Source organism: Astatotilapia calliptera, chromosome 23, assembly GCF_964374335.1.
Source record: "Astatotilapia calliptera chromosome 23, fAstCal68.1, whole genome shotgun sequence".
NCBI lineage: Eukaryota > Metazoa > Chordata > Actinopteri > Cichliformes > Cichlidae > Astatotilapia > Astatotilapia calliptera.
The window spans coordinates 10,209,465-10,232,212 of NC_137443.1; the positions used below are offsets into that span (position 1 = coordinate 10,209,465).

The 22,748-nt window shown below is 41.5% G+C and overlaps 2 protein-coding genes across 2 annotated transcripts in view; one reads left to right on the forward strand and one right to left on the reverse strand.

Annotated features, from left to right (window-relative positions):
- The window catches only part of grin3bb (glutamate receptor, ionotropic, N-methyl-D-aspartate 3Bb), a 64,096-nt gene extending 53,610 nt beyond the window's left edge, over window positions 1–10,486 (forward strand). Inside the window, exons 5-9 of the mRNA XM_026158944.2 lie at window positions 1,738–1,853; window positions 3,821–3,972; window positions 4,576–4,740; window positions 4,838–4,905; window positions 5,250–10,486. Of these exons, the coding sequence (XP_026014729.2) occupies window positions 1,738–1,853; window positions 3,821–3,972; window positions 4,576–4,740; window positions 4,838–4,905; window positions 5,250–6,051 (1,303 nt within the window). The 3' untranslated portion in view covers window positions 6,052–10,486. The remainder of the gene's footprint in view (window positions 1–1,737; window positions 1,854–3,820; window positions 3,973–4,575; window positions 4,741–4,837; window positions 4,906–5,249) is intronic.
- Window positions 10,049–20,780, reverse strand: LOC113016360 (uncharacterized). Its single transcript, XM_026159143.2, has 10 exons — window positions 20,069–20,780; window positions 16,086–16,752; window positions 15,731–15,971; window positions 15,564–15,637; window positions 15,418–15,461; window positions 12,777–12,985; window positions 12,232–12,467; window positions 11,944–12,066; window positions 11,511–11,694; window positions 10,049–10,490 (listed from the first exon to the last, which is right to left on the reverse strand). Exons 2-10 carry the CDS (start codon window positions 16,269–16,271, stop codon window positions 10,219–10,221), a joined length of 1,569 nt encoding a protein of 522 aa, XP_026014928.2. The 5' UTR covers window positions 16,272–16,752; window positions 20,069–20,780; the 3' UTR covers window positions 10,049–10,218.
- Between the last annotated feature and the right edge of the window lie 1,968 nt (window positions 20,781–22,748).

Here is a 22,748-nt window from a genome sequence, read left to right on the forward strand (position 1 = left end):
TCTCTTTTTATGGAACATCCTCTGATGATTTATAAACGAACAGGATTTTCTTGTGTTTTTATTTAGGCTCAAATCAGTTTGATGTTTGAAGGCTCACAGTGACGTGAACTAAAAACTCTCCCCAAATGCGTTACACCAAAAGTAAGAAGCCTTTTTTGTAAAATGTAATGGGTAGATAGTACAGATATTTGTTTAAAATTTTAGGGAGTAAAAGTAAAAAGAAGTAAGAAAAAAAACTACTTGAGTAAAGTACAGACACCTAAAACTTCTACTGACGTTTAGTAACAAAGTATTTGTACTTCGTCACTTACCACCTCTCAGCTGCAGCACTAATTCAACCCCTGCAGCACAGTATCTGTAATACCTACAGCATGCTCTAATCCAGTGGTTCCCAAACTTTTTTTGCTAGCCCCCCCCCCTTGTTTTACAAGAAAATCTCCCACACCCCCACCACAAACACATCCTCCAACCACACACACCCATAACGACAAAGGTATGTGCCTTTTTTCACGTGACACTGTGCGCCACATTATTGTTTACATGAGATGAATTTCTACAATGGCGGATAAAGACAAAATACTGTTACTGTTAATCTGACTATCTGCAGTTTTTACACGCTTACAAATACACACGCAGTTACTGTTCCTCCATTTAGAAAGCCTGAGGCGTCATGGTGTAATTATTTTATGTGTAGTTGTTTTTTTCCTGTGTAATAATATTCAACATTGCTATCAATACATTTTTCAAAAAATGCCTCTCTGTGCAAAATGGGTTCAACTGTGGGATACTGTGATTTGGACAGGGAGGGGAAATTGTGGCAGAATCAGCCTGATGTTTTTTGTATCCCACTGTAACTTTACTGTATAAAGAGCTAACATCTCCAAAACGTCAGGAGTAGTTAGTCATTATAAGAAGTGTTTGTGAACTAAAAATCACGAATATGGGATACTTTTTGTCCGTGATTTGGGCAACCCAGCGCGAGCTCCCGACGCAGGGGAAACAAATTCTGTCGGGGAGACCTACTTTGGCACTTATGCAGGTGAAGCCAAAGGCAAGATGTGCTTCATCATATTTTCTAGTATTTGGCTTGGAAGGAAGTTGGTTTGGAAACATATTTGGCTAAGTTTCATCTTCTGCTTTGCATTTGTGTGGGAGCCCCGTCAAAAACCTGTCCAAAATGCTAAGTGTCCAAGCATTCTTCTTCTTTCTTTTTTTTCTCATACCGCGCCCCTCCTGCAATGGCGCCCCCCACTTTGGGAACCTCTGCTCTAATGTTCTAATAGGATATTATGGTCAACAGTATCGAACGCTGCACTGAGGTCTAGCAGGACAAGCACAGAGATGAGTCACTGTCAGAGGCCATAAGAAGATCATTTGTAACCTTCACTAAAGCTGTTTCTGTGCTGTGATGGTCTCTGAAACCTGACTGAAACTCTTTAACCAAGCCATTCCTCTGCAGATGATCTTTAAGCTGTTTGACAACTACTGAAAGGAAGGTTAAAGATCGGCTTATAAGTAGCTAAGAACGCTGGGTCAAGATACGATTTAATTACTGATACTGTGATATGTAGGTGATTGATGAAGATAGGCCGATCATAATTAAAACTGAACATCCCAGCACAGTAGAGGCTCGGACTGGAAACACGTCAGAAGAAAACAGGAAGACATGACGTGCATCATTGTCTGTGTGTGTGGTTTTGGAGTTTTCCGTAGTAACAGTGTGGCTCTGTGTTGAAGGACAGATCCTCCTCAGCTCGATGCCTTCATCATGGACAAAGCTCTGTTGGATTACGAAGTCTCCATCGATGCCGACTGCAAACTGGCGACAGTCGGGAAACCGTTTGCCATCGAAGGTAAGCAAGCAATACTGCTGGTGTTCCGTCTGTGTTTCGGTCAGGTCAAAGTGTACATTTGCTGTTTCTGTTTAGGTGACTTCCTGTCAGTGTTTTCTTTTAATTGGACTAATCAGAGGAGAGGAGCAAAGTTGTGTGATAGTTTAGCGATTTAAAGATCAGCTGGTGAATCAGTCAAACAACCTTGACATACTGAGGGGTGTAAACATCATAGTTCAGAAGTTCAGAAAACAAGCCAGCACTATGAAACTCGTCAGGTGACCTGAAGCTTCAGATAACAAGAAACAGAAAAACTGATCTGAGTCTGAAGCCAAATTGTCGAGTCATTGTAGAGAAAGATGAATGCTTCACTGTTGGTGCTCTGATACAGCATCACTATTATCAAAATGGCGACTAACAGAAAAAAGGTGACATGAAATCGTTCCATCCATGGAGTGAAGCTGAAGTTTACGTGATCCCTCAACACACACAATAAAAACAGTTTTAATAAATAATGGAAATAAAGAGTCCACAGCTGTTAGTTTCATCTGTTTCTCACTTTCATAGTTTCAGGTTTACATTTACTGAGGGTCTGCACCAGTCCTGCGTCACTGTTCTTTTTTTTTTTTAGCTGTTTGGACAAACTGAATCTGCAGATTTGACAAAAGGCACGGAAGATGGGTGGGTGTACGTGAGGGACCAAGCAGCCAAGGCATAGAGGACACAGGAAAAAATATATTCAAAATTGGTTTTCTTTATTTTAACCCTCAAAAAAACGTTTAAAAAAATTCAAAAATATAATTAGAGGGCCCATAAAAGAGGTCAACTAAATATAACTCTATAAAATGTAATTTCCAGAACCTTAACAAAGTGGACACAACTTAACTCACAAACTGACCTCATTACAAGACACAAGAGGGTTTAGCCAAACCATTTACACACAATAGGAAGGAAACAAAAACAAACACTAATACTAACTAAGCACAGAATAACATAAGTAAACCTAAAACATCCCTGTTTCTGTTAAGAACATTGTTGGTCCTGCTGAGCAGGCATTTTGTTTTCAAAGTCTTTAGCCACGCCTTTTGCCCAGACAGGAAACAGCTACTGCCCCACACCAGGTAACTCAAAGAAAGAAAAACATAATTAATATAACAGAAAACATTTTTAGAAAAACCACACAATGCTATTATGTGCATGCTTTGTAATATCAGTGTTATGTTTAGGTAAAATGATTAATGAATCATATTAGTGAAGTGGCTGCAAACCAAATAAATAAAGTGAACGAATGGAATTGTTTTACCCATATGTGGCTGATGCCATCACAGTGTAGGACCAGATTTAGATGGAGAAGAAGACCAATGTAGAGGCAGGCCTACAAACCAAAGCTGACAGGAAATTATGTAGATCAGCACAGTGACTCGTCTCTATGAGGTCAAACATTGGGTTGAAACGTGAATAAAGTTTAAATTTGAATATGAGCAGTAAAAGTTTCCCGCTCTGACCTTCAGATGAACCATAATTAAGATTTTCTTTTAGTTTAATTAGACTTCGCGTCATCCTCCAGAATAATTACTGCTTAGACCTCTTAATTAACAGGTCCGTGGTTTTCTCTCCTGATTTATTCGACTTCCTGTTCTTGGCTCAGACATCCGTCTGCTCACTCCACACAAACAGACATGAACAATGCCTGATGTTGCTGTTTGTATTGTTCACCTTTCTGATGTTTTTTCTTCCTCTCAGAGCCTCTGAGGTTCAGCTTTCTGTAATATGAGCCTGATCGCCTGTTATTGATTGTTGTTGACAGTTTCTTTGTTTGTTGTTTGTGTGTCGTGTTTTTGTTTTGTTTTTTCTTTTATGCTCAATAACATCTGTCTGCTCAAATGTCTGATTTCTCTCTGCAGTTCCTGGACAGATAGAGAAACAAATTATGTACTGCCGTTTATGCCGTTTGTTGTTTTTATTGTTTACTGTTTATTTGTTTCCAGGTTACGGTATCGGCCTCCCTCAGAATTCTCCTCTGACATCCAATGTCTCCGAGTTCATCAGCAGGTACAAATCCGATGGTTACATGGACCTGCTGCACGACAAGTGGTACAAAGTGGTTCCGTGTGGGAACCGTGTGTTCGCCGTTACTGAGGTCAGTGTGACAGCAGCACACCTGTGTGGCCGTGGCCACCTGTTCCTTTCATGAAATGTATTTTATTTCAACCTTCTCAAAGCCAACAGAACAACACGAGGAGGCGTCTGGACACTTCAGATCTGGACTGGATATTTTTTCTGACTGTGCTCAGGTGGGCAGATGCTGTCCCCTGCTGGTCACTCTGAGACACAGCTATCAAACCTCATAAAGGCAGATTAAAAAACATAACACAAACTGCAGTCGGCAACAGGAAACCAGTTAGCAACACAGCAAGAAACCAGCTGCTGACACACTGCAGGCACAGAGGACAGGGCAAATACATCTTCCTGCTCTTAAAACAAGCTGCCTGCTGACCTTAGATCAGTTACATCTGTGCGTCCATTTAAAAACAGACTCAAAATCTCTTTGTTTGCACAGGCCTGCACTCATCAGGTGTTTTTTTGTTTTGGTTTATTTTAGTTTTATATTTTGCTCTTTTCAATGCCTTTACAATTTTAAACATGCACAGGTTCTTATGTTTTTATCTTCTGCGTTAAGCATGTTCCATTTGGAACTAATGAAATGTGGTAAATAAGTAATCGCCACTCCCTTCTCTCTCAGACTCTTCAGATGGGCATCAGCCACTTTTCCGGACTCTTCGTGTTGCTGTGCGTCGGCGTGAGCGGCGCTTTGCTGACTCTGGCAGGCGAACATGGTTTTTACCGACTCGTTCTGCCACACATCCGCCGCCGTCAGAACCTAAAGTACTGGCTGCACACCTCACAGGTAAGTCAGAGAAGGATGATCTCAGCTGAGTGCTTTTATATAATTCATTCATGTTTGTGAAAAACTAAATGAGAAAACTAAACGCTCTGTGTGACAGAAAATCCACCGAGCTCTGAACATGACGTACGAGGACGTGAAGAGGCAGCGAGCTGAGAAAGAGAAGAGGTCAGTCTCACCATCTGAGCTCAGAGTGTTTAGGTTAACTTTGATGGGAGTTGCAAGATGTCAACAGAGAACAGAACAACCTTAGGCTTCAATCTCCAGTTATTCTTTCAGTTATGAAGCTGATTTTATAATCCATGAATGAGAAATACGATAAATATAAACTTTCATGAGCAAAAACACTGTTGAAAAAGTCTTGGTTTTAAATTAGAAACACATGACCTTATAATGTTTTTTTCAGTTCTTCAAGCTAAACGTCTCCTTTGGAGTTTAGAGATTTCTTATCCACATATTTCTCACTGACTTATGTGCATTATTCTGAGCCTAAGGTCTTTGTCTGTGTTCAGCTGTAACCTGCACAAGTCTCAGCCCCCTCCGGCCCCTCCCGCTCCGGGAGCTTCAGCCAAATGGAACAACGAGACGAGCAAGGACGCCGATGCCGCAGCTACCGCCGCTGCTGCCAAAGATGCCAGAGACTTCAAAAGAGTCCACTTCAACCTGGAGACGCTGAACACCCGCCGTCTGCTTGCTCGTCTTGCAGTCTCTGAAACCAAGGGAGGCAGCGCCATGGCTGAGAGGGAGGGTCCAGCCAAGCCGAAGGCGGGGCCAAACAGCAGGCTGTGTGAGAATGGAGGACCGGCGGCTTCGTTCACCAACCGACTGCTCACGCTCCCCTCCTCATCCTCCTCTGCAAGACACAATGCTTCAGCTCCAGCCCCCACAGCCGCGGCGCTTTCTCCGCCTGCTACTTCCACCCCTGCCCCCGTTACCATAGCCCCGCCTGCCTCAGATGCCCCACCCCGTGTTGCTGTGGCTCCGCCCCGGCCTGGCGAGCTGGAGGAGCTGGAGGAGGAGATCGAACAGATGAGGGAGAAGTTACGGACAGCTCTGGCAAGGAGAGCTGAGATTCAGACGACTCTAACCAAACCCACTGTCACAGTGACAAGCGCCCCATCATCCATTACCACGACAACCATTATGGCGACCCCAACAACGACAGGAGCCACGCCCATTCCCATACCCACCATTACCCCAGTAACAACCCTTCCTTCCAACATGAAATGCGTAACGACCATGACCGACCCGCCTCACAAAGTCCTATCTAAAGTCCGGCCCCTCCATAGCAGCCTGGCCAGTCAGAGGAGGTGATGTTCTCTGGAAAGGTCACGACACGGCGGCCATTCTAATCAGCAGTGAGGAAAAAAAATGTTCCTTTTATTTTGTTTAACTTTCTCAAGTTCTCAAAGAAGTTGATTGGACAGAAAACATCAAAGAGCCCTGAAGCTAATCAGATGATTGGTTACCTAATCAATATTTTTAGGCTGGATGAAATTATTGAACCCTTTAGAGTACAAACACTTTATATTTCCAGCTAAAATTAGAAATCCTGTGAAAACATTAAAGAAAAAATGAAATTGTTTCAATTACTTTATAAAATAAAAAATTACTGTTGAGAAAATATGCTAATTTAAATCCATAAATCTTAAAATGAAAGTCTGAAGATCAGGTAACATGCCCCAAACCCGAACCTTTATTATTTTACACATTTCAAAGTTTGAATAATCACTCAAAGACCAGTTATTTTATACACAAAATTTATTATTTTGTAATATTACTAATATTAGTAATTAGTATTGAATCAGTATTACTGTGAGTACAGTTTGTTTTTCAGGGTTTTTTACTCCTAAACGTCAAAGACAATCTATTTAAAATATTTTAATATGATATATTTATCACTTTAAAAGTGGTTTTTTTGTCAATTAAGTGCTCAATAAAAAAAATATCTTTTAATGTTTTTCAGTCACAAGTACAGCTTGTGAAGTCTAAAGTCTGTCAGATAAATTATGTAAACTGAGGAAGAGAAGAAGACCAGGACGTGAGCCTGAGGTACACCGAATTTAATGAGTTCTTAGTTTGAGCCAAATACAGAATAATGTAGCAGTTGTATTATAGAAGTGCATATTCCTAAAGAATCCAGAGACTTATTTTTGCATATTTTTACATATTTAGTAACAAAACAAATAAGTTTGTATATAATTAAAATAGCTGCAGTGAATCTAAAGATTTTATTCTTTATTTTTATATAAAATCAGAGTCTGATGTTCAGTTTCCACCTCTGACTGGTTAAAACGGCCGCCGTGACAGAGACTGAAGAGCATTTCTGGAACTTTCTAAAACTCTGGCGGTGCACAAAAAGCATGTCCACTCTTTAAAAAGAAATTACAAGAAGTACACATACCACCAGACACAACATGAACAATAAAGCTGTTTCCTGTTGGGAACAGAAACGGTGGTGTTCATGCAATAACATCGTTAGTTCTTCACATAGACGTAACTCCTCTTCATGTAACATGAACATGGTTAGTGTAAGCAGTATGCCGAAGGTTTTTATTAGAGTCACTTCACTACAGACATGAAACCTTAAATGTTCCCACAGAGCCTGAACCCATCCCCGAATGTGACTTTAACCCCACCAATAACCACACACCAAGAAGTTAAACTGTAGAAATGTCTTAAAGACATAAACACCTGGATGACCTCTATTTTTCTGCTTCTAAACTTCTAAAAACTGAGGTTATTGTACTTGGCCCTGAAAATCTTAGAAATATGGTATCTAATCAGATACCTACTCTGGATGGCATTACCTTGGCCTCCAGTAACACTGTGAGTAATCGCGGAGTCATTTTTGACCAGGATATGTCCTTCAGCATCTACATTAAACAAATATTTATCTTTCTTCAAACATGTTTCTTAGAAACACTGAACTGCATCACTTTCCAAACTAAAGATGAAGAAATGTTCAGATTCTCCAGAAAACATGAAAACTTTTGTTAAACCTTCAAATGGTCTGAAAAGTTGAGGATGTTTTCACTCTGTTTGGTACATTTACAGGTTTCTCATAAAAAAGAAAGAAAAAAAATTGATTTGTATTTTATTCATTCATTCAGTTTGTTTTTCATCAGTTAAACTTAAATCTGAGAGATGAGCCTGAGTTTTGACTTTCAGATATTTTACTGAGTTAAATCCATTATTCATCCTGTTATTCTTCCTAAGTGTTTTTATGATAATTAATAAAATCGACTTTCTAATGAAGTCTGTGACGTTGTATTTTACTGGTTGATCTGATTTAACCGAGGAATCGGCTGGAGTTATTAAAAGCTTAAACCTCAGTGTCAGTCTAAAATTTGTTAAACCCTCTGTTTTATTCACAGCTAACAAGCTAGGTGTAGAATGATCGATCAGTGATTTGTTATAACCAGTGTTGGTCAAGTTACTTGAAAAAAGTAATCAGTAACTAATTACTGATTACTTCCCCAAAAAGTAATCCCGTTACTTTACTGCTTACTTATTTTCAAAGGTAATTAATTACTTAGTTACTTAGTTACTTTTTAAAAACACGATTTACAACCTGAATAGGTAATAAAGTGATAGATCTTTCAGCCCAATTCTACTTTTTCTGCATAATCCATCACACAAAATGTAATCAAATGGAAAAGTCTCTTTTTTTTTTTTACTTGTTTTATCAATTTTAATCTTTTAACTTTATGCATCAAGCAAAAATGTAATTATATGCAACATTCTCTGACTTGAAGAAATTAGTTTAACATTTAAAGCTATTTTCTGCACATTCCAGCACATAAAATAAAATATTTTTTGTGTTTACACTCAGTCTTTCAAATAGATGCAAGTAAAACACAGCAGAAAATAAATAAAGTCAAAGACTAGCGGTCCTGTTGCTCTATTTTCACCTGTAAAGCAGGAGTAGGGTAGGCGGAGGTTTGCCCTGGTGCAGGTGTGCCGCAGCGGTCAGTGGAAGAATCCGCGAGTTTCTCTGTGAATTTCCCATTACGTCGTTGCGCACTCGGTGCTTGTTTAGGGGGTTTTTTTCGCTGTAAAAAGAAGTTTTCTTCCCACGCACAACGGACACTAATGTTTTTGTCACTTTTTGTGGAATCAAACTCAAAGTAAGGTCAGTACTTCCACGGTTTAAACGCTGCATGCTCATACTCTCTCCCGCACTCGATATATTATCCATCGTTGATCTGCACACAGCTGTTGTCACGAACGTCGCACTCGCTTACGTCATTGTCATGGGACATTCTCGCAAAAATATCACGGTTTTAGTAACGCAGTAACGCAGCGTTCCTACAGGAAAGTAACGGTAATGTAAATACCGTTTTTGCGATAGTAATCCCTTACTTTACTCGTTACTTTAAAAAAGTAATCAGATTACAGTAACGCGTTGCGTTACTGCCCATCTCTGGTTATAGCACAGCTTTACTGAGTGTACAGTAAGCATCCATCAGTCATTACAATAACAATACCTCTTAATGCTGTAAAAGGTATTGCAACGACATAAAGCTGCCATACACCTTGGCTTAAACCAGTATAAGACGTCTTAGCCACAAGAGCATGCATGTAGAAAGTATGCACCTATGCTAACAGTTTCCTTTGTTTTCTAGCATTTACACTAAACTAACACAAAATGTCATCTGCAGATGTGATGAAGGGTATACTCAGTCATTTTTTTCTTTATTTTAATAGAAGAAAATACTGTACTCATAAATATACATTGATTAGTGAGTAGCTACATCTTCCAACAATTGAGGAACCCTCATGAACTTATCATTAATGTATTAAAAATAGATAACAGCTGCCATGTTGCCCAACCATCTTGAATACAGTGATTTCTGTTCTGCCTAATCAGCACAGCGATTATAGACTGGCCCCATACCAGAGGTGGAGGAGAACAGAAATGGTAGGCATTGGCATGCTGTGGACGGGCATTTTAATTCCTATCTGCATTTCAAACTGAAGATATCAAGGATCAAATCTATGTTTTATCATTAAAGAAACAAAAACATGAAAGGGACAATGCCACCACGATCTCATCTCATCTCCTGAAATGAAGCTGGGGCTCTAACACATGAAAATGTGCATAAACAAGTTATTTGCAATACTGTCATAGTTACTTAATGTGATCAGAAAAGAAACAATCTGCTGACATTTATAGGTGAGATTTTACACTTTGTTTCCTGATGAGGTGTTCGCGGACCTGTTAGTTCTGGGGAGTTGTAATGCAATCAGTGTTCCTGTTCTTGATCTTGTGACATTTTTGGAAATTCAAACAGAAATGTGGTTGTTGTCACTTTAAGAGTTTCTCTCTTTTTATTTAAAAAAAAATCTTTTAGATAATTTCATCTCAAATATTGAAACAGGTGTTTGTAAAAATAAACCACTGAACCTTGTTCACACAGAGAATTATAAACATTTAATCATGTTAAAAAAAAAATTTAACATCTGTTTTCTGATTGATCAGCTCTTGTTGAGAGCAGCTGCCAGCTGGTTGTAGCTCATCTTCCTCAGTATCTCCTCAGTTACCTCCTTGGCCCCCTCGGCGTGGTACTTCTGGACCATGAGGTCAACAGTTCTGGTTCTGTCTGCGGCCTCCAGTCGGCTGACGGAGATCGGATCAGTCCGGAGACTCAGGAAGCGCTGGAAGGTTTTCAGATCCTCTGAACCGAGACGGTTGAGCATCTGCAGCAGCTGCAGGGTCGCATCTTCGTCCTGCAAGTCCAGCACCTTCACTGACATGGGAGAGACCGGAACACAGATCAGACCAGATCCACACACATTAACTGATCTGCAAGACCGGTAATGTTGTGGTGATGGAGCTGTACTCCCTTAAGATGGTGTCGAAGAGGCCAAGATAAAGACAATGCTGGACAATACCTCCCACCCACTCCATGACGTACTGCCCAGTCACAGGAGCACGCTTAGTGAGAGACTGAGATTACCCATAATGCACCACTGAATGACACAGGAAATCATTTCTCCCTGTGGATATCACATCCAACTAATGCACAGTACACACTGCATTAGTTACATCATTTTGCACATCCCCTACAGTAAAATAACAAATAACATTTAAATAAAGTTTTACAGTTTAGGGTAAAATGTCAATCATATATTTTTAATCTTTGTAAGATTCTGGATATTTATAATTGAGCTATTTGTTTATATTAAAGCTATTTTTTTATATTCTGTAATTTTGTAATATATTGCATTATTTCATTTCCTCTGGGATTAATAAAGGATTCTGATTCTGATGTTTATAGATCTGTCTGTGTGAACAAAAAGATCTGAGGTCACTCTGGATTAAACAGATTATTCAGATTAAGTCATCAGAAATGTTTGAAACTACAGTTATTAATTAAAGTTATCTTATCACTGTTACCTGATAAACATTTCTCAGGTGGAAAAGCTGAATTTCTGATTAGCTGATGAAAGAGTAAGTTTGGTTTGATTAAAGCCTCTAAAGGACAAAAAGCATGTCTGGGGGCAGCAGTCTGAAACTGCTGGACACCAGCCAATTAAAGGACAGGATTCAGACGCATGAGCACAAACTGGGAGCCAGGAAAAAAACACTGGTCAGGACAGGCAAACGTTCAATGGAGATGTCTGGCTGAAACAATCAAAGAGAAGCTGCAGGTTCACGAGTCTCCATGATAAAGTCTCACATTTTCAAGAACCATGGTGTGTTTTCAGTTTGACTATAAATCAACTACAGACACAGGTAAAAGAAGGTCACATGTAGTGTGAATTACCTTTTAGCTGAATGTCTCGGGCCCAGACCTCACACTCTTTGTTGCCAAACACCCAGCCGATCAGACGGGATCCAGCCACATGACTCCTGAGCTGCAGCCTCACTTGTGTGGCTCCAGCCTTCAGCTGCACCTGGAATGACGGCAGGAAGTTGTTGTAGTCTCTGAAGTTCACGAACTTTGATATCTGAAACGATAAAAACAAGAAATGAGCTTCATGAGAGTGTGTGTGTAAAAATTAAGATCAGGGTCTAATCAGGAAGCAGCGTCAACAAACTCAGCTTCCTGTTTCTGAACAGCTGATGGAGTTTCAATTCGAGGATTCACCATGGCAATGGTAAACAAAGAGAAAGTAAAGCATCAGGTGAGAGCAGGTGAGAGCAGGTGAGAGCAGGTGAGAGCAGGTGAGAGCAGGTGCAGCGTCCAAGTGACATACCTCTGGCTGGATGACTGTGACGGGCTCTCCAATCAGTTTGTATGTGTGATTTGGGATCAGTTCACAGTCAGGAATAGCTTCGACGTACTCAGCCCCAATCCGCCGCTTCCACTCCTTTCTCACCTGCACATCAGGTGATCAGTCAGCAGTCAGAGCCACAAAGACTGATTCAGGTATTTGTTACCGGTGTCAGAGGATATCATTTCAAATATAAATCATTTGAAATTTAAACCTTTCACTGCACTTTTCATGGATATTGTAAGGACCCTTCAGGCAGGGCCTGCTTACCTGAGTGAGGCAGACATTCCTGGGCAGCAGCAGGACAAACAGTGTGGAATTTGTGGGTTGAGAGAAGATCAACACCAGGCCAGCAATCTGGTCACTGGGCGCTGGGGTCACCAGACCAAAGCACGAGAAGCCCGAGATATCAACTGTCACATGACTATCGGTCACCTGACCTGGAGTGATAAAGTCCACACAGTCCCCAGTGACATGAGCTACAGATAGGAAGTGCTGACCACCATCTGCAAGATAGAAAAACATTCATCCAGAGACTATCAAGAAACGTCAGCCAGCGATGGCAATTCAGACGTGTCTGACATGGTAACCCTGGAATGAGCCAAACACAAAATGTAAATCTAAACTTCTCTCCAAAGTCTCGGACTCAGAGGATTAAACAAGATCAGAAAGTATTCTTCTTTCCTCCAAAACATCAGGCGAGGATGATTTCTTCTGCAGGTTCTGTTTGCTGTCATGTGAATGTGAAGTTTGACCTCATGGTGGGACTGTGACATGTAACTGGCAGAAAACATGTCAAAGAAACAGTTAGTGACCTGAGAGCAGCTGGCAATGCGGCAGGTGGAGTCGCTGGAAGCTCCCAGTCAGCAGGTGGAACCTGAACAGAGCTCCTGCCACCTGCAGCCCTTTAGAGGACAGGAAGTCCACATCCCAGGGAACCATCTCATACACCACGTCACCAAATCCCTCCAACACCAGGCCTGTCACACTGCACCTGAACACACCGTGCTGCTGGCAGCGCAACCTGGCAACATGGAAACATTACTGTTTATTTGTTAGCTCTTAACTGTGAGGTGATATTCAGAGCATCTAGACAGTGTTCACAGCCTTAAATTGTATTATACAGCCCTTTGCTGCATGTCTTCCCCCTTCTCTCTCTGTGCGCGCTTTCCTGTCGTTTCTTCACTGAGCCTTCTAATAAAGTTGAAAATGGACAAAAAAATATTTGTTTATAGTTTTTTCTCTAATTGATCTTCTGAGTTAACTTCAGTAATTACTTCCTTCAAACCATCAATGTGTCTTTTAGACCCCATTCCTACAAGACTCATCAATGAAGTCCTGCCATTAATTAATGCTTCAATCTTAAATCTGGTCAACCTATCTGGGGGTTTGCTCACTATGTGTTTATACACCACTCTGCATTTAATCATTAGTGAGTCTAAACAAATCTAAGATTGTCTTCATACAAGAAACACATTCGACCACGTCAGACATAAAAATGCTGACTACAAGATGGCCAGGTCACTACTTCAAACTCCAAAGCTCATCAAAGATCCATAGGGAAGGTACATTATTGTTCAAGTTAATATCCTATAACCTGCAGCGGCTCCTGGGCCTGGCAGATTAGTACTACATAGAAGTGAAGAAGTGAAATAATTGAAAAGGAGAGGGAGGCTGAGAACAAAGAGCTTGTAGAACTGGGGGATCATATATAGATAAGAACCGGAAGGAGCCTGTTGGGAGGCATCGTCCCGCTCTCTTCGGCTTCGTCCCAGACGAGGTTGACGGTTTGCAGATCCTCCATAAATGTTCAATGCCATGTGATCTTTGGCTAGCCTTGCTTTCCCTTGGCAGTGCGCGGGAACCATGTAATGGGGCTCTTGGCCGGGCGATGAGCGGGTAGATGTAGAATATGGCCCGCAAAGTGGAAGCGCCTTTCGGCAACAACATCAGGCTGAGGGACGGGTGACTGCTCTTCATAAGACCTCTTTGTTCGTTATCCGGTCCCAGTAGGAAGGATGCCAGTATTGATCCATCCATTCATCCATTCATATCCTTTTCAGGGTCGCGGGACCCGTGCAGCTGTCAACCATCCAGCCGCAGCAGTGGGAGTTGGAGTAGAGACCACGAAGGGCGTCTGCAAACTGCTGGGGGACTCCATAGTGATGTAGGATAGCCCATAGTCGGCCGGTGGACGCTGTCAAAAGCCTTCTTGAAATCGATAAAATTGATAGAAATCTTTTTTTGGTAGTCCAGTGTTTGTTCAACAATCATGTGGAGGGTGAAGATTTGGTCGACACATGACCAGCCACTCCGAAAACCAGCCTGCTCTTCTTGCAATCGCTCATCCCCTGCATGTCGTAGCCGACTCAAAAGAACAAGGCAATGAGGTAGAAAGAACAAACCATAGTATAAAATCGCTCAACTGAATGCTCCTATAGGGATGTGATGCAAACTAGAAGACTAGACAGAGACTAGACTCATTGAGATCATCAACAAGACTGGCTCTCTTCCACACTGTGTGTTTTGTACTGTATTCCTCCCCTCACCCCCAATCGGTCGCAGCAGATGGCCCCTCCCTGAACCTGGTTCTGCAGGAGGTTTCTTCCTGATAAAAGGGAGTTTTTCCTTCCCACTGTCGCCAAGTGCTTGCTCATAGGAGATGATATAGTTGTTGGGGTGTCTCTGTGTTATTGTAGGGGGTTTACCTTACAGAATAAAGTCATCCAAGTGACTTTTTCAGTTTGAAGAAGAAGAAAAAGAAGTGATGAAACATTTCTCCCACTGAAAATGCTATGTCCAGATGAACAGAATCAACCTCTTGGTGAATACCTCAAAATGACAAAGTGAAAAGCTCCAACAGGTTTGATGGGGACCGTTGGTACTCGGCTATTTTCAGATCTCTCCAGAGATGTTCAGTCAGGTTCAGGTCTTGGCTCTTACTGGGTCACTTCAGAGTGGTCCCAAGCCACTCCTTTGTTATCTTGGCTGTGTGCTTAGAGTCACTGTCCTGTTGGAACCGTCGCCCCAGTCCAAGATCCAGAGCCCTCTGGAGCAGGTTATCATCAAAGATGTCTCTGTACATTGCTGCATTAATCTTTCCCTTGACCATCACTAGTTTCCCCGTTTCTGCTGCTGAGAAATATTTTGAGGTGAAAAAATGAATTTAATCCATTTTAGAATAAGGCTGTAACATGACAAGACAACATGACCGTTGGAACAAGTGATGCACTGTGAATACTTCCACTGTAGGGTGAGGTGGTATTGATGAACTTGTATGATTTGGTGATAACGTCAGTATGTGTTGGGTCTTACAAATAAACTTACAAATAAAAACACATCAAACACCACAAACATAACTCGAGGTCACAACATCAAGAGCGGGGTGAACAGCAGCATGGCACCAGATCTGCCCTAACCTTCCATTAAACCAATCAGCCAACAACCCTGTGTTACCTGAATATGCTCCCATCCTCGCTGACCTCAGGTGTAATCTCAACCTGCACAGACCAACAGGTAAAAAAATGATTAAAAAACTGGACTGATCAACAAAAAAAAATCAACAATTAGCACATCAGTGACATCACAGTGACACAACTTACCTGTGGTGTATTTGTCTCCAACCTGATGTCAGAGTAGGTCAGTGATGTCACTGCTTCTGCTTGAAAAAAGAGACCTGCAGAAAGATGACATCATCACATCACATGATTACATCCTTCCTGATAAATATCGAGTCAAGTGTAGCTTAGCACAGACTTTGCATACATACACAGCGTTGGCACGATCTTCATCAGGATCTCCATGGCGACACGTTCTGCCCGATTGGATCCAAAGAGTTTTTCTAGAAGTCTCCACGTCGTCCGTCTGTCTGCATGTTCCAACTGCTCTCCACCAATGGGAGAGTGACTTTCTGCAGTCATGTATTTGTTGACCAACCACTGGAAACACTTGAGTTCATCTGAGACCAGAAACTCCAACATCTCCATGATGACAACTGAGTCTGAGGCATTCTGGGAAACAAAAATAGGACAGCTGGTGACATCATGGATCAAGGTGAACTAGTGGTCTTCAGACCTGACATTCCCTCTGAACTTTGCTGAAACTGTCAGGTGACAAAAACAAACCTTGTCCCTGATGTGATCCTCTTTCAGCTCCTGCAGTAAAAAGGGTTCTGATTGACCAAGGGCGTGGTAGAACACTTTCTGAGCTTCCTCCCCCTTCCTGAGGACCAGGTCTACTAGAACCTGTCCTTGCAAGCTCCGTAGATGGCGATGGCCTCCCTTTCTGAGGCGTTTAGGATCCTGCAGCATTGCAGGGCTTCCAGGATGGGGCCGGGTCTCTGGATCCTGCTGATAAGCTTCCGCCGCTGAGTCTTCACAAAGCCTTGGACAGGTTTTAGATCTGATTCAGGTCTCAGGGGGATCATGGTGAAACGTACAGGGCGAACCTGATGATTTCCGCCGATTAGAGACTGGACTGCGGCCAACACCGCTGGCGCTCTGTCCTCCTGGTAACACCTCATCATTGTTTTGGCGGTGCTGCAGGCGTCAGCAGACCGCAGCCAGCGTGGAGGGATGGGGGGGAAGTCCTGCAGCAGGTCTGACTGACTGAGACCCCACTGGATCCTCCAGAGCTCCACAAGTGGTAGCTTTGAAAGCTCCCACAGCAGTACATCCTCCTTACCGTCCTCCATTGGGGTATGGGGTGAGTCCCAAACCTGAACTGCCTCCAGCATGTCACCCATGAGTTACGTGAGTGCCCTCAGCTTTGACTGACAGGCCAAGAGACCTCCTGCAAGACAAGCAAAGAGGCAACAAAAACCCTGACCAAATCAGTTCAATTCCATTTCATTTTATTTATATAGGTCCAAATCACAACAATAGTTGCCTCAAGGGGATTTATATTGTAAGGTAAATAGGTGTGCAGAGCCATAGCTGGACTGGCCATCAGGCATACCGGGCATTTGCCCAGTGGGCCGATGGTGATTTTGTTTTTTTGTTTTTTGTTTTTCTTTTGTAACGGTATAAACAACGAAAGGTGGTGGATTGGCCAGATCATGGCCGATGTGTAAAAATAACTCAGTTTTTTGGTGGTGGCTATGGCGGAGCTTCCACCAGCAGGTTGATGAGGGAAAGGGGAGGCAGGAGGAGGAGAGACCCGAGACGGTCTCCGAGTGTCAGGTGAACTGATCTTCAGGTAAGAAATTATGACCTGCAGTCTATCTGGGTCAAATATAAACTAAGTTTAGGTGTAGTTTATTTTCGTTGTGCTAACCTTTTACAGTCACTTACAATACCTTGTAGCTAGCATGACGGAGTTTCTATACAGCTGGGTGGGTGCTTTGATGTTACTGATAGTGAACTTTATTTTATTCATAAGGTTAGTTAGTAGAGTTGCCAACCATCCCGTAAAAAACGGAATTGTCCCATATTCAGAGAAAATATTGTGTGTTTCGTATTGAGCCGAAAAGGAATGCAGTTTGTCCCGTACTTCAGCTAGAATTTAAAAAAAAGACAGAAAGCTGGAGTTATTCTGTGTCTTTACGCTGCACAGCTGCTTCTTTTTTATCATTCATTTCTTAAAATGTCTCGCTTTTAATAGCTAATTATCTGAAAATATAAACGTGTTTGAGAATTATACCAGTACATCTGATTTGAGGTGCTATTTTTTACAGGAGCTACAGTATCCAGTCGTACGTAGTGAGGAGGTAAAATTATTAAGAAGATAATCGACCTCTGTTGGACTAGCGTTCAAGTAGCTGCTCTGCTCTGTGTTAGTACAGGGCATTGAAGATGATAACAGTGGGTGGATTATATTCTTAAACAGCACTTTCAGAAACACATCTTCTGGATTGCAATCTACTCCCCACTGCTGTGTAATCAATTATTGTAAATTTAAAAGTTATTAGGAAATGATCAGACAAAAGAGGGTTTTCACCAGGGGCGGAGCGTGGGGGTGGCTTACTGGGCTTAAGCCCGGGTTGTTTTGTCAGAAGCCCGGGGTCTTTTGGAGTGTAATTTTTTCATAGTTAGATGCCTGGCTGACAACTGTATAAAACAAAAAGTACACACAATATTCGAAGCACATAGTGCACACTGTGGGAATTTACGACTGTGCGTGAATCCCCCCTGATATTGGTATGATCCGAGCTCAGGCACTAAGCGGGCGGGGCAGCTGCTGCCTACGAGTGCACTGTTGGAGAAACGCAGCCAGGCAGACAGAGGAGAACTGAAGTTTGACCAGGTACCAAAGCAAACCATTCATACCGTACAAATAATGTAAATATGACGGTGTATCACGAAAGATTGATATCAAACTGATCACTTGACCAATATTACGTTACTTGTTCTTCAAGTGAATCAACAATGAAAAGCCGAACAAATGCTATTTTTTTTTATAGAGTCTTATCTTACGTGTGTTAATTTCATATTTTCAGTTCTTACCCTCCCCGACTAAATCGGTTTCAGTTATGTACTGAAATATAAGAATGGACATTAGAGGGTTCTTTCAAAGAAAAAACTCAGGTAAATGTTATTTTATATATTATGCTTTGTATGTTGTTCAGTATATTTCTATGCAAAACAAGAGGGATTTCAGTACACAGCAGGATATTCACATTTGTAACCAGATATTTACATACACTTTAGGGAGAAAACATAAAACATTTTTACTGTACAAAATCAATTTAGAGTAAACTTTTGTTTTAGATAAATATTGAAATATCTTTTGAATTAGTTAAATGTCAGAATAAAGAGAGACAGAGCTGTCTATTTTTTATCACTTTGATCAAATTTAGGCGTACATATACACTAAGTTTATTGTTAATTAATAAGAAACTCCAGACGATTCCATTCTGAGCTGAAGAAGCTTCTGATAGGTTAGTAGAGTCCATGTGAGTAAATTGGTGGCACACCTGTGGATGCATATAAGGCAAAACACAGAGCCTGTTTCTTTGAAATGGGAAAATTAAGAGATATCAACCAAAACACCAGGAACAGAACTATGGAGCTCCATAAGTGTGGCTCAAGTTTGAATACAATTTGGTGCCATTTACAATTAAGAAATACAGATAGTTTCTCTCTTTACTCTTAAAGTTAACAAATATGTTTTTTATATTTATCAATCTAAAAAAATAAACATTTAGTCTGATTTGATGTTACAATTAAAAAAGTGTACATAAATATGTGGTTTCAACTGTATATTTGATGATTGTCAGCACAAAGAGGGAGAGAGAGGAACAGAGAGGGAGATGGAGAATGAGGACAGAACAGAGATGAACAAGAGCAGGTGAGACACACATGTTAGTCAAATGGTCGTTTACCAAAAGTATCACCGTATCATAGGTACTCATGTATCTCGTACCTAGTGTTTCTTTTTAGGTTTGCTATTTTTCAAATTCTACATTTATTAAGTTATGCAGGCTTGTTTGCACAACAAGGCTAAATAATTATATAAACTTTTCTCAATCTAAATAGTGTACTTTGGTAGAATTAAAAAAATAAGTGTAGTGCAGGTCTATGATGATTTTTAGTGCTACTATCATCTAGTTCTGATTCTGGTTCTGTCTTGGTTAAATCCTAAGTAGTCCTGATTTTGAACTGTTGCAGTCCTGTTTTAATTCTGGATCAGTTCTGGGTCTGGTTGAATTGGGGTTTAGTCCTCGTGTCTTAATACAGCCCCGACTTTGTTCTGCCTTGCTGCTTAATTAAAAAACTAGTTTAAGGTGTACTGCACATGTGGTATATATTTTTCCCTATATGAAGTCATTCTTTTTTGAACAAAACTCAAAACAGAGCCTATTAGTCAGTCATTTCTACCCCCCCCCCCCCAAAAAAAAAAAAAAAGAAATCCCACATGCATACTACCCTTTAGGGCTAAGCCCCGGGTGTTTCAAATGTCTGGCTCCGCCTCTGGTTTTCACAAAACACTGTTAAATGTTCCATTTCTATGCCATATGTTAAAACAAGATCCAGAGTGTGATTAAAGTTGTGTGTGGGTTCTTTTACATTTTGAGAGAAGCCAGTTCTGAGGTTGTCATTTTTAGCATCTACATTTTATCTTAGCTGAGCACAAAATAAGACAGAAACACATACTGTGCCATTGTTACCTGTATTGGACAAATAAAACTTGAAACTGTCACGCCCAGGCGGATCAGCTGCATGCTGATCAGCACACTCTGTTTCTTTCTCGCCTCCTCTCTCTCTCCTCTTCTCTCTCGCGGAACTCACTGTGGGTTCACGCCCTCGCCCCACGCCCTCGGGAGACGAGACACCTGGGTCTCATTAATATGATCAGCATTTAAGCCAGGAGGTGACTGCTGTTCGTTGCTGGATCGTTGTCTACCACGCAGCTCCCTGGATTTTCCCCCTGTGTGATTCCCGAGTGGCAAGTGTTGGAGTGAGAGCCAGTGATTGTGTGTGTGGATGATCTGAAGAACGCGTGCTTTTCCCCTGGAGCCTCTTTTCCCTCACGCAGCTGTACATAGCACTCCCCCCTGCACCTTCTTGTATATACACCTGGTGAATTTTAAATAAATCTTTCTTGTGTGCATCTGAGCCTGGAGTCCTGCGCTTGAGTCCTCCTCCAAACCGTAACAGAAAGTCCTTTTCCTGTCTCCTTCACTTGTTTTTTTTTTTTTTTAGGCAGTCGATTTGAATGAGTAAACGAAACTGGACAGTTTGAGAAATCATTGTTTTAAACAACAATCATTTAAATTGAGGACAGTCTGAGCCTATAGCAGCTCTGTTAGGGTAACAAAGGTACTACGAGGTATTTAAGATAATTATTCCGGACTTTATGTGAGAAGAAGGATTTGCCTTTGTATAGAGTGATATTATCTGTAATTTGTCTTTGATAAAATCGTCAATAATCAAAGTCACTCGAACATAAACAATAAACACAAACAGAAAGGAGAGCGAGGTTAAGTGAAGCTGCTGAGGTGGAGCCGGAGCTCCGTCTGATCTGATAGAACGTGTTGGATATGGCCGAAGCAGCGAATTCAGCTTCAGGGTGTCTGAAAGGATTTCTGCTTAAAGCAGCACGCTTATTACTTTGATAAAAGAAGAAAAGATCACAGCTGATGAAGTCACAGCTACACGTGCATACCTCTGTTCATTCTCCTGCTAAAGAAAATTAAATAATAATGATAATGATGAAATGATGCTATGAGTGCAGGAATGTTGTTGCTGAGGTCGAGGCTCTGTGTCTGCTCAGCCCTAACAGCATGAAAATCTTTAACTTAACAGATTTAATCTCAGAGTGCTCTCTTGACAGCAGCAGAAACAGAACAAATAAATCTTTCAAAATCAAACTAAGCCATCACAGACCCTCTGAATCACTTTCAGCCACGAGCAGATCGGCAGGTAAAGCAATTGTTCTTACCTGAGAGCAGCTCTTCAGGTGAAACTTTCTTACAGGAGCTTTTAAAAAACAAACTCACTGCAGCGTGATGGGTTTGAACTCTGAGAAACAAGATTGCAGCCAGTCTGAGTGATGACGAGTCTTGGTTTTCATCATTAATGCTCATCACAAAAACAGGAAGTCTGACCTACAGCTGTGGCAGTGATGGTTTCCTCTGCAGATGCTCACTTTAAAACCACAGAGTGGAGGTCAGTCAGTAAAAACCAGGCCAAAACTCCCCGTCAGCAGGAAGAGGCCTCGAGCAGAACCTGAACTAAAAGTCAGAGACCACCACAACCCACACCAGCCTCTAGCAATCCCCCACTCACTCTTGAGAGACAGCATGTGAGGCGTGTACTCTGTGCAGCGAACCCCAGGAAGTCTGCAGGCCCAGATGGAGTACCTGGGAAGGTCCTCAAAGCATGTGCCGGGCAGCTAGCACAGGTCTTCACTGACATCTTCAACCTGTCTCTGGAACAAGCCGTCATTCCACCCTGCCTGAAATCTACCATAATCATCCCCATCTCCAAAAAGTCACCCATAACCAGTCTCAATGACTTCCGTCCAGTTGCACTAAATATAGTTAAATTATTGTATAGTTTTTATAATGTGCTACAAGCAGGTGTGCACTTTTATAGAGCTGTTTCTAATCTCGTTATACTGTGTATAATGACAATAAAGGCTTTCAATTCAATTCAATTCACGATGGTCAGTAAAATCCCAGGAACACCAAAAAGATCTAAACTCTGAGTCTAATCAGTCAGAGCCACTAAAGGCCTTTTAATCATTTCACTGCTCTGAGGGGCTCACAGGGATGAAAACAGACTGGAGCAAAACACTGAACTGAACAAGAGCTCTGTTTGCTGTGTTTGATAAAGCTGAGGTAAGGATAAAACAGACTCAATAAAAGAACTGTAAAACAAAGTTAAAATTTTCCAGTCAATGTGGAAATGAGCAAGTTTTCTGAGGCAGTAAAGGCGCCGGTGACCCCTTTGGAATTTGGAATTCTCATCAAAGTTCAGTTTTTCATTGATTATGGTCCCAAGATATTTATATGACTCCACTTGCTCTATTTTCTGATTTTTAATTAAAGTGAATCCCATTGTGTCTGTGAAGGTTCTCAGTCATCCAGGTCATCGTAGTCAAGATATCACATCATGAGAACCTGTTTCTGGGTTCACTGCCCAGATATCTTGTTATAGGCATGTACACAGCTACCGGGAGAAACCTGAAAGATCTATCCTTGTGCATTGACAGACAAGAATTTCAAGAAGGATATACTCTGTTCATGTTCAATATGAGTCCTTCAGATGACAGCCAAGCGTTATCACTGATAATAAATGGCAACTTGAGACTTGAAATGCGCTTCAGAGTCCCGCTGCCTCACA

Excerpts from the sequence above, each read along its gene's own strand:
- LOC113016360 (XM_026159143.2), bottom strand. The coding sequence starts at position 16,271 with ATGCTGCAGGATCCTAAACGCCTCAGAAAGGGAGGCCATCGCCATCTA. Across the intron at positions 11,695-11,943 it reads TCACAGTCATCCAGCCAGAG|ATATCAAAGTTCGTGAACTT; the intron begins GTATGTCACTTG and ends TTATCGTTTCAG. Across the intron at positions 10,491-11,510 it reads CCGAGACATTCAGCTAAAAG|TGAAGGTGCTGGACTTGCAG; the intron begins GTAATTCACACT and ends CTCCCATGTCAG.